General features: G+C 38.1%; 1 protein-coding gene across 2 annotated transcripts in view; it reads right to left on the bottom strand.

The window, feature by feature from the left end:
* LIN52 (lin-52 DREAM MuvB core complex component) overlaps positions 1-12390 on the bottom strand; it is a 109588-nt gene that overhangs the window by 87640 nt on the left and 9558 nt on the right. For both annotated transcript variants that reach the window (XM_027844788.1, XM_027844789.1), the window contains exon 5: positions 6494-6577. In XM_027844788.1, coding sequence (XP_027700589.1) covers positions 6494-6577 — 84 coding nt within the window. The remainder of the gene's footprint in view (positions 1-6493; positions 6578-12390) is intronic.

The following is a 12390-nucleotide window of genomic DNA, read 5'->3' on the forward strand; positions in this document are numbered from 1 at the left end:
AATTTTATCCCAAACTGAAGTCACTATCTTTTTCAAAAGTTCATGCTTCAGCTCCTAAGTGAGTTCTACAATGTGGCACTAAATGAAATGTTATATACTGGCCAACGATGAGAGTGCTGAAAGGTTAACAAAATGAGTGGTGGAATGAGCACATTTTCAAGGACTCCTCCTTTTCCTGGCATAGTTCCACTAGCAGAGGTGCAGCAGGTACATCTCCCATGCTGAAAGGCTCTGACCTAGCCATGGAAGCTCATAAGTAAAACTGCCACTTCTACCTGCCTGAGCATCGCTACTGGTCTCCACCAAAAACTGAAGCTAGCAAAACTGAAGGAGCATTGTTCATCACAGAACTAGACACTGTTTAAGGACAGCAATTCTTTGCCTAAGATAGAGAGATGAAGTAAAACACAATGCTCAAGAGTGGGCTAAAGACAGGATAGCTGTGCAAAGGCTCTAGCAAGGCCAGAAGGCCTTATTCATATCTTGGTAGGGATCTTTAATTTTAAAAAGAAAGGAGAAACAAGCAAATGGCCAACAGCCAGGCTAATGCTGCCATCTACAGGTTGTTCCCCAGAAGATGTCTGTCCCCGTTTCTGGCAAGTAGGCCTATTCAGCCATGCCAGTTCAGTTACGACCTCCCTTTTTTCCTACATGGATCAATTTCAAAAAAAGCTTAAGTTACCAAACAAGCCACCAGGAAAATGTCTGATTGTCTCCTAAGAACATCTAGTCCTAATCAGATATCAGGAAATCAGTATTAAAAGTAGAAGATGCAAATTTCAGGAGAAAAATGTAGTACAACTTGAAATACTCAAGCATCCTTACAGTGCAGGAAACAGCAAGTCAAGGGCCTGTAATTTTCTTGGTGTGGGAGTGGTGGGGGTCCCTCCACCAAAGCAGATTGTAACCAATTTATAGTTTATAGGCTTAGAAAGCTTGAATGAGACAAAGAGAGATTGATTTATCCCTAGTCACACAGAGAGTAAGTACCTGCTAGAGGTAAGACTTGAATACAGGTGTTACTGACTTCAAGCCTACCTGTAGGCCAGCCCTCTTATACTACTATATTCAATACATTCCATTTCATAGCATTTCAGCACAATCCAATACAAAAGTCTGTCAAATTAGCACAAATCTTTAGTTTGTGATACAAATTTCTTTAGTGGGTCAATGCAATGTGGGCATTCCCTCCTCCAGTGTAGATCACAACCCAATCATACCTCCTCATCCTGTGTCATCCATAATCTCCTCAAAATCTTTCCTAAATGATCAACCCAATAGGGTGGAAGCTGTCCAGGCAAGCTCTCAGGTTGTCCATCTGTTCTCCCTAGCACCTCGTTATATAACTAGCCCACTTTATTTTTCAATTACATACTTCTGCTTTGGTGGTACCTCTTCTGTGCCCAAACAGTAAGGGGCACAGTACAAACAAGGGGCGTTTGTATTTCACAGCTCAGTCTGGTAAAGCATATTGTCTTAGATAAAGAAAAACAGTAGTCAGGTCCAGGCTTAATACATTCCATGAAAGTACCTATTCTAAATGCTAGTGTGGAAGTAGTTCTTCCAAAGGCTGGAATGTGCATCCTTCAGAGGTGAGGGGGGAAAACATCAGTATGAGATACTCAGGATAGTCCTGAGTCCCACAGAATCAACAAATTTCTGTTCTCTTTGAGAGAGTGAAAAGAACCTGAATTTGAAGTAAAAAAATTCAGGTTCAAGTCCCAGTTCTGTTACTGTGCTATCATCAGCAAGTCATTTAACCTCTCTGAAACTCAATTTTCTCATCTATAAAATGGATATATAATAGTGGCCTTTCCTGCCTCACTACGTTATTATGAGGGTTATGAACACAGAACCTATTATTAAGTGGAAGTCTACCATGGCAGAAAGAAGACGTGACCAGGAATCAGGAGTTCAATATTCCAGTACAAGTTCTGTCACGATCAGATGTAGGTTTCTGAGTCACCTAATTTCTCCAGACCTTAGGATCTCACTGCTGTTGAGATATGCAGGTTTAGGGGCGCTGGGACCGCAACATCACAACATACGGGTCCTACCCAAAAGAATTCAACCCAAGCCTTCTTTCAGCCAAAGATAAGGTTTATTAGGACATCCGCCATATTGGGCAGACTCTTAAGGAGTCTGAACATTAGTGAACTTGTAAGAATCTGAGCATCTTAAAAATGGAGACAAGATGGACCTTATATACAGAAAGACTATGGGAGGGATCTAGGAGTGGCCAAGTAGTCTATGAGGTAACAGAACTACAGGGGTGGCCAAGGGAGAATGGAGCCTAGATAGGATTAAGGATGTGAAGGGGGGGGGGGAGACATAGGGGGGTCTAGGCTAGGTTAAGGGTAACAGAGAATTGGGAGATTGGGTGGAGCCACAAAGAAAGGCCAGGTGATAGGATTATAGCCTCAGGCGAAAGCCAGAGATTTGGCCATGTGGGAAAGTCCAGGGTTTTTCCTTTTTGGGGTCTAGATTCCATCCTCATCACTGCCAGATAGGATCTTAGAGATCATCTGGTCTAACCTTCTCATTTTACACAATTATTCTATTATTATCACATTATTATTATTAAATTGATAATTAGTTAAATCCATAAAACCACTATTTTCCTTCTCAAAACTAACAAGACAACTTACAAAAAATTGCATCAACACCACACTTCAGAACATAACTCCATAACAGGCTAAAGTTAGAGTAAGAGTCAAAACAGAAATCATTAACAGTAAGCTGTATATTAACTTATCTCTTCCCCAAGTCTGCCCATCTACTCAAGTATGCAGAGATATCACTTTCTTCTTACAGACAGCTTTTATTTTTATGTCATTTTCATTTCCAAACATATCCCTCCTTGCTTCCCTACCCAGTAAGTCATCTCTTATAAGAAAGATTTTAAAAGAAAGCAAAAAAGAGAACTTCAGTAAAACCAGACAACATAGTTGGAGGAGCTGGGTGCTAATTTCACTTCTTGTCACCTACTATCTCAGTGATGTGAAGCAGTAGCTAATAGCTAACATTCATATAATATAATCCTTTCAGGTTTGCAAAGCAGTTTACATAAATTACCTGGTGTGGTCTTCACAACAGCTACTATTACCCCCATTTTACAGAAAAGGAAACTGGGGATTAGAGAGATTAAGTGACTTGCCCAGCATTATTGTTTATCCTTTGTTCTAGAAGAGGACCATTACTTCAGGAAAGTGGTGCTATGACTTGCAAGTGAATCGGATTTAAGTGAGGAAGGGCTATGCAAAGCCATCAGCCTCACTCTCTCCTCCACAGCCATCTGGGTACGGTTGTCAGACATAGATAAGGATGACTGGAGATGGCCCTGGATGCAGTAGGAGACCTTGGTCTTTTTATTTTAAGGTCTTTCCCTAAATTTGACTGAGGCAATGCCCACTTAGTGATTAAGGCTAGATAAGAAATAAGGCAAAGAATCATTTAGCATCACTTAGCTAGTAAATGCCTGAGGCAGGATGTTAACTCAGGACTTTCTGATTCTCAAGTGTTCCTCACCCTATCCATGAAATCAAGCTGCCTTCTCTCTTGGCAAGACACTTAAACTTCTCTGGGTCCTGGTTTTCCTATCTGTAAAATGAAAGGGTTAAATAAAATGGCCTCTAAAGTCTCTTCTAGCTCTAAATCTATAATTCAATGCTCAATAATGTCCGGAAGTATATATAATATTACACATCCATAGCTCCCCTCCACTGCAAAGAGAAAATTATCTTCTCAATTCTTCTCTGGGACCATGCTTGGTCATTATAATTAAAAAATATTCAGTATCATTTTTTTGTTCTTTCCATTTACATTTTTTTAGTCATTGTCTATTACATATTGTTTTTCTAGTTCAGTTTATAAGTATTTTCACTTCATATAAGTATTCCCATTCTTTTCTGAATTCTTTGTTATTTGGCACTTCTTACAGTATAGTAATATTAAATTTTGATTGTGTGCCACAATTTATTTAGCTATTTCTCAGTTGATAAGCTCTGACTGTTTCTGTTTTTCTGCTTCCACCAAAAATATTGCTGTAAATACCTGAGAATATATGGCATCTTTCTTTCTGTCTCTGACTCCCTTGGCATATATGACTAAGAGTTCTGGGTCAAAGGAAGTGTACATTTTAGTCGCCCTTTAGAAAAAAAAAAAGCCCAATTCCAAACTATTTTACAAAATGTTGGACTAATTCATAGCTCCACCATCCATGTATTAGTGTGCCTATCTCTACCATAAATGACTTTCAACAACTACAAAAACAATAAGCTAACATTTATTGTTAGCTAAGTACTATTCTAGGCTCCAGTGGAGATATAAAATGTAGATAAGATAGAATCTCTTTCTTCATGAAGCTTAGTCTATAAAGGCAATATGATACCCAGATAACTGACTAAAATAAATAATAAACAACTGTAAGAGAGTTTAGTATAAAACAAACTCCCACGGGAGGTCCAAAGGAGAAGATCACTACCAACAAGAGAGTGATGGGTCATCGATAAAGTTTTTTATGGAGAAAATAATGCTGGAAGGGAAAGGGGGAGGGGACAGGAATATTTTTGAGCAAGTTATTGGCATAGTCAAAGAAAATTAAGCATGCAATAATGTTCAGGATCTGTTTGAGTTCACAGATCCTGGAGGCAAGAAGACTATTAGCAAGAAATGATAAGAGACTAAATAGGGTGGTAGTAGTGGGAAAAGAACCAATCTCTTCAGACAAAGGATTTATAGAGTAGTTTCAAAATGTGCAATTAATATTCTTATGCTTTTCAGAGACTGGATATGCGCTTCAATAGTCAATAATCAATAAATATTTACTAAACAAGTACTATGTGCTAAGCTGTGGGAATACAAAAAGAGTCAAAAGCCTATGAGAGTTTCTTGAGGACTTAATAGGGGAGGCAACAAGCAAACAAATATAGACAAACCAACTAAATGCAGGATAAATAAGAAAGGGAAGGCACTATAATTAAGAGAGGGTAAGTAAGAAACATTTCCTATTAAAGGTAGGATTTTAGTTGGGACTTAAAACTAGGGAAGGTAGTAAGTAGAGATGAGGAGGTTTCAAGAGTCTTTATCATATAAAGGGCCATAAATATTTAGCAAGTTAGCAAAAAAAAAATCCATTGTTTCCTGAGAGCTAAATGTACTTGGGAAGCTATCTGAAGCATGTTTTGGAACTCATGAACCACCAAAAAGGGAAAAAGATCTCCCAAGAAAGTCATTCTTGTCAGTGGCAACTCAAAAAGGTCCACATTATTCCTAAACTAACATCATACAATGCCACCTTGAAAGCAACAATAAGCAATTCTGCTTCTTGGGTAGATATTTTCTGTGGGGCTTTTTTTCCCTTCTCATTATCTTTATCAGCAAGGATATTTGCATGAAAACAAGATCATTGGTCTCTGGGGATTCATCAGCTCCTGATGCTTATTTTTCATCCATGTCATCCTCTCAATTAATGCTAGGGAGAGGATTGAGACATCGAAACACCAGATTAGGGTGTCAAATGAAAAACCCTAGAGCAGATGAATATCCATAAGGAACAAAAATCTTGTTTTTATGCAAATACACCCATGGACAAGAAAATAAAAGAAGACATTTTCCGGAAAATCTGATACACATCAGTGAAATTATTTCTAAATTAGTAACTGTTTTCCACATGGCTCTAAAATGTTTCTAACAAAAAGCATAATAGTCAATTAAAGTGGCAATCATCTACCACTAAACACTAGTACAGAAGTTGAAATAAAACTGAATTCCCAACAAGACTACTTGTAGTTCTGATCACTGGACTTACTGACTGGTAATAAAGATCACTTCTGTTGCAACAGGTACGAGTTTACTCTTACACCTTTCTGGAAACAGAGATCTCTTCTCTCAAGGTCCCTTCCGGTTTTGTATTTCTATAAACACACCTCTTCAATACTCCAAAGTAACACTCGTACTAAAAATATGGATTTAGAACAGTAAATACTAATTCTAATTTTTATTTGGAGGAAGTCACCTTCATAGAAAAGGTGAAACTCTAATATATGCTAATTTATATCACTAGCAAGCTTTTTCTCTTAATTACAAAGTATGAATTTTACACAGTCCCTTTTCTAATTTTATCATAATAGAGGAAAGAAGCATAATGAAATTGTTTTAAATTGGCAAGGATCTTAGAATAGTATATAACTAAGAATTTTAAAAAAAGAAACACCCCCAATATAAAATCTGTACTGTCCAAATAAGATTTTCTCACCTATATGGCAAGGAAAAGTCATTCTGGAGTCTAATACTATAATCAGTCAGCTAAATAGTCTAGTATGCTGATTAACAACAGAAAGATTTCTCACGTTTTGTGTTACCTCTAACATGCTTACCATTCTAATTTCTAATAAAAATATTTTCTTAATTATAAAAAAAGAAAGATCTTGAAAGAACCATTACATTTCAAAATGCCACACGTAGCATGAACAAACATGGCCTGGGTACTTACACTCATCCAACCCCAGTTGATAGGCTAGATTCTGCAGCCCTCGTACTTTCTCCATCAGGTTAGCTGTGGTGAGGCTGCCCAGCTCTGAAAATAGAATAAGGGTGAATTTCAGTACTGTTTCTATTTTCCCTAAGTCCATCCATATTAGAAATAAGCTTTTAAGCTACGTTTCTTAGTCACTACTAGTCAAAACAGAGCACATGTTCCCAGTTCTCAAACTGAGAAAAAGGTGATAAGTTTATTTGTTCACTTTTGCAACGTACCTTAGCGAAGTCCATGCACTTGAAAGAGAGCTGAATCAGTACGTAAGTGGTCTTATATAACCTACGCACTCTACACTCACATTTCCCATTCTTTGCATAGGATAAAACTTATTTTGCTATTTCTATCTTCTTCAGTTCATCCTGTAAAATGTATATAATGGAAACCATTTTACAAAACATAAAGGAAGCACTGCAGGTATATGTTGTTCTTATTTCAAAAAAACCTATGATTTCATTGGTGTTGGTACTTCCTTCACTGAAAGATGGTCACTTGTCCACACCTTTGTAGACGGTTTCAGGAACTGCCTCACCTGATATCCAACTGTCTCGTGGCAAGCCTGTTCTAGTTTAGCTACATTTATCCTATTAGCTGCCAGACCTACAGACAGAGTTTTACCAGCTGCAGGACTTGTCACACCTTTCACTGCATTGGCAGTAACTTACAAGAACCAGTGTTCCTATAATACCCTGAGAAAGCACTGCTATGGGCCTTTGGAGAAAGTACACAAGCCTGCTAATTAATCAGTGATACCTCCAGCAAATCAGCTCCATTACAAAACTTCCCAAATAAAGTTCCCAACTTTTATAAGTTAGGCAGAGTGGCTAGAAAGCCAGACTTTGAGGGAGACTTGGCTTCAAATTCCAGAATCACAGACGACTGAACAACACCTTAACCGTAAGCACTCACTTAAAACTTTTGATAACTATTAATTTTTTAAAGTTAAAAGCTTTAACAACCAATTTGCCCCACTCACCAATCTATCCTATCAATTTACTTAACCCTTTGTTTGTTCCCCTTAAATTTTCTTGCTCACTTTTTTTTTTTGAATTTTTTTTTTAAAGGCAATTGGGGTTAAGTGACTTGCCCAGGGTCACACAGCTAGTTAAGTGTCAGGTGTTTGGTCTGAGGCTGGATTTGAACTCAGGTCCTCCTGACTTCAGGGTCGGTGCTCTACCCACTGTGCCACCTAGCTGCTCCAAAATATTTATAGCAGCTCTTTTTTCTTTTTTTTTTTTTGTTTTTAGGCAATTGGGGTTAAGTGACTTGCCCAAGGTCACACAGCTAGTAAGTGTCAAGTGTTTGGTCTGAGGCCGCATTTGAACTCAGGTCCTCCTGACTTCAGGGTGACTGCTCTATCCACTGAGCCACCTAGCTGCCCCTGCTCACTTTGTTTTACCAACTACTTTTTCCTCATCCTTCTCTAGTCTACCTCTTATAATTCCACTCCCTCAATCTTTTATATCCTCCTTAATTGTCCTTGATCTCTTACATCCTGGAAGCAGAATCTTGGCCCGGAGATTGTTCTTCAAATTTTCTTCAGTTTCTCCCAAATTTTGCCAAATTTCTCTTTCCCAAATTCAATCTCTGCCCTATTTCACAAATCCAAACCCTTTCAAGTTACTTGACAGATTTCATTTTCCCTATACAGTTCAAAACCTTCTTTCTTCTCCCATGGAAACTAGAACTAGAGGACCTCTGATACATACTGTTACCATGGGCAAATCCTTCATCCTCTCAAGATTCCAATGAGTGCTCTAAGACTATAATGTGAATTTGTTTCTCCCTATCCTTGCCACTCATGAAATCACATGTCCAGATTAAAAAGAAAAGAGAACAGAAGTGGTGGCAGAAAACAATACTTCCCCTAAATCCAAGTACTATGATAAATTTAAGAGGTAATCAAGAAGAAACAAGGCCATGATTTTAAAAAATGTTCTCATGAGCATATAAAAAGGCTTCTCTTCCAGATCACCTTTACATCTGGTCTTGTTTCTATCACTTCCAAGTCACAGATTAATTTGGCTCATAAATGCTTGTACTTCAACGGACTCTCTTCAACAATGTAGACAGCAATGCAGCCATGACTTTTCAAACTGTAGGAGGGACTCTGGTCCCTGTCTTCTTATAAATTCTCCACAGGAAATCCTTCTAATATTCTGGGGAGGCCTTCCTGTGTAGATCCCTTAAGATTGCAGGGATACCAAAGGAGTACATGGCTGTCCATCCTTCCCTTCTGCCATGAACAGGTTCTTTTCCTCCTCATCCACTCTCTGAAGAAGTCATTTGTGTTGCCTTTCCTGCACAATGCTTTCGAGTCCACACAACCTATTCACACCAATCCTTCTTGCCCTGTGAGTGATGCAAATCTCAAAAGTTAGTAGTCAATGACTTGCAGTCATATATCATTATTAGAAGAATATTGTTGTTTAAAATAGGCTTTTGTTTCAGGAAGAAGCTGGGGGAACGTGGAGAGGAGGGATGCTCCAATAAAAGCACTGCACAATTCACTTACTCTCCTCCTGTTCAACTCTAGGTCCAGTTCACTGTTCAACTACAGTGTTTGAGTAAGTCTCTAAGATATACATATTGATGGACCAGTTATGTGGAGTTGGCCATTCAATGGCATATCGTGGTCTAATCAACAGGCATTCTTCAATTATTTCATTTTTTCCATGTGGAGAAATAAGTTTAGCTCTTTTGATCTCTTTTGAGATCATGGATCTCATTTACATGGAACTGAAATGTTCTAGGGCTTAGTATAATATGTAAAATATCAACTGCAAACAAGAGTATCTAAAAGACCTCATCCTCCCAAATAAATCCCTTTTCAATTTGGACTCTGCATTAGACATCGTCAAAGGCAGTAGCAAACTCCTCTGGTGAGCATACGTTTTCCCCTGGTTTATATTTTACTTTAAATTAGCAAATGTTGAAACAAAATTATCCCTACTGTTCCAATTTTTAAAGAATCTTGTATGATTTTGACATATGCAATGGAACCAGCTTTTTGGAATATCATTTAAAAAATGTTCTTAGACCTTCATCAAGGATGCCCTCAGTTCATGTATGGATAAGTCACATAAAAACGTGGTAGAAATGGTAAGTACTTTGGGTTGGGACTGAGATTCCCTCAGGTAGCTTTTTTCTTGTGTAAGAATTAGGCCCAAGATTTTTTCCAACCCTTTAGTGTATCTCTCTCCTATTTACACATACACGCCCCCCTGAGAAGCACCACCTCAATGTCCTCAAAACTGCCTTGCCTACTCCTTGTATATTTGGTCTCATCTGGCTACTCTTCCCAGCTTTGTTTTCTTTAGTGCCATTTTTGTACTCTAACACATCTAGGTCTGGGAATTCAACTGCGGAGACTTTACTGTCATTTACAGTGAAAAGGGTATGTTATTAAAATGTGTTTAGAGAACGCTTTAATATTTTCCTCTATTTACTCACCTATTTCCAATTTCATCCTTTGGTTTAACTGGGTCCCTTGCCAAATTTTCCTCAAAGTCATCTCCCCTCTCTTGCTTCTCATTGTTTCATAAGGTGATGTTCAAAAGTAAGTGTTTCTTCTAGTTTGGTATCATTTTGATCTTGGCTCTAACAAATTAGCAGTCTTGACTATGCATACTATGTATACCGACTTGAAAATAACTACCATATGAGTAACCAGCCATTTTCTGTCTATTAATATATAACCAACTTCCTGTTTGTGATGTTATTTTGGTCCTGACCTAGTACCTGCCAATTACTTTCTCAATAACGGTATTAACAATATATAAAAACAAGGCTTCTGTATAGCCTACTACTATCATTCACTTCTTACTCCTGAACCATATTTTCTAATATTTTTTGCCATCCCTCCTAACACCCACCTCTGCAATGAATCACTGATGACTAACGTGTACTATATATTCATTGAATTTAGAGAGTCTTTGTAAGATCTTTGTAGAATTTCTCCATCTCCTCATCCTCTACAACAGAAGCTGGCATATAAGCTACAATCATCTTCATCGTGGTCTTTGTACAGATACTTATTCATGACAATAAGAGGCAGTATGGTAGAGTGGGTTAGAAAGCTGGCCATGAAGATATGGATTAGTCCTGCCTCTGATACAAACTGACTATGTAACCCTGGGAAAGTCATTCATGCCCTCAGTACTCTTGGCGACCCACTCAGGCTCTAGGCTGCAGGAAAAGTGCAAAACTGTTCTGGCAGGAATTCTCTATGTTAATGAAATCATAGGCCCGGTTCCAATCCTATCACGACCTAGCAATATAAGATGGCCAAACAGCATGAGGAACGAGGCTTCCTGTTGCTTCTGGATAAATGATAAAACCAACCCCAAACAACTTCTTTATTTGACTTGCCAAGGAACGCCTGTGAATAATCCTCCTATTTAGCAAATTTCTGTTCTGGTTTTATTTACAGTATAAATATAATTCAGTTCTTCTATTGGTATGTCCACTCACTGGTCACTGGACACGGATCCCAAATAAAGTGTGTCCATAGCTAATTTAATGTTTATAGAGGGGTAAGAACTCATAAGATTCTCAGCCCCCTTAATCCTTTCTTCAGCCACTCTTGCCTACATCACTGCACAATCAGAAGGGACAGTACTAGCCTGAGCCCACTTTGTATATCACTTTATTTCATAAACTGCCACAGTCAAAGAATTCATCACCAAGTGGCTAGCCTATTGATGATTTGTTTTCTACATTCAGTAAAGCTGGTCATCAGAAAGCAAAAAATGTTGCTAAGATTGTACACCTGAAGTTTTCTAGCATAGTAGAACCTCCCAGATATGTACTCTGTTGACACAACCTTTAACTCCCTGAGACCACCCACATGTCAAGGTAAGGCATCAGAGCTAGACTTTGATTCTTAATATGTGTAATCATTAATGCTTGTAATGAAAGACCCAAACACAGTGGAAGAAATTAAGCAAATGTCTATTTGCAAATATCAGAAGAGTCAGTCTAAGATATTCTTTAGATTCTGCCTATTCCTACGGAAAGGGAAAAGTAAAGCATTTTGCATTTCAGTATTCTATCCACAAGAACAAATTGGTTTGGCAATCAGAAGTGCTTTGTTTCCCCCTTTAAGCCTTCCAAAGTAACTATCCAAATTCGGCATAAGTTGAAATAATAATAAATGTGGCAGCTAGATAGTGCAGAGGCTAGAGCTCTGACCTTGGAGGCAGGAGGACCTGAGTTCAAATCTGGCCTCAGACACTTGACACTTACTAGCTGTGTGACCCTGGGTAAGTCACTTAACCCAATTGCCTCACACACAAAAAAAAGAAATAATAATAACAATAACAGTAGTCATAATTTACAATTATTTAGTGCGAAGTAGTTACAAAGCACTTTTCTCACAACAACCTTGGACAGTAAGTCAGTAGTATCATTACTTACCCCATTTTGCACGTGAGGAATCTAAGCTTCAAAGATGAAGTTATTTGCAAAGTCCTATACCTAATAAATGGCAGATTTGAACCCAGCTTTGAGTCCAACTCTAGTGTTCTTTCCACTATGCTAGAAAAACCATAGTGTCCACTGCCTTAAAAAAAGTTCAGTTCTTAAAAAGCAGATTTCTATCTCCATTTCAGGTTCATATTTCAATTTCAGTCTAAGATTTCCTAACAACCATGGAATATTTATTGCCAAAAGAATCACCAAGGGGAAGACATGAATAACAAAAAGATCTGGCTCCGTTAATATTTTCTAACTGAAACTTCCATTCTGCGTTTGGGACTCAAACAATCTACAACCACCAAATGTGTGTTGACCATGTATGTGCAAGGCTTAATAAGGGATACAATATGTAAAATACAAAATATTAGCTCCTGAAT

The sequence above is a fragment of the Vombatus ursinus genome, unplaced genomic scaffold (genome assembly GCF_900497805.2).
Source record: "Vombatus ursinus unplaced genomic scaffold, bare-nosed wombat genome assembly UNPS02014945.1, whole genome shotgun sequence".
In the NCBI taxonomy this organism is placed as follows: domain Eukaryota; kingdom Metazoa; phylum Chordata; class Mammalia; order Diprotodontia; family Vombatidae; genus Vombatus; species Vombatus ursinus.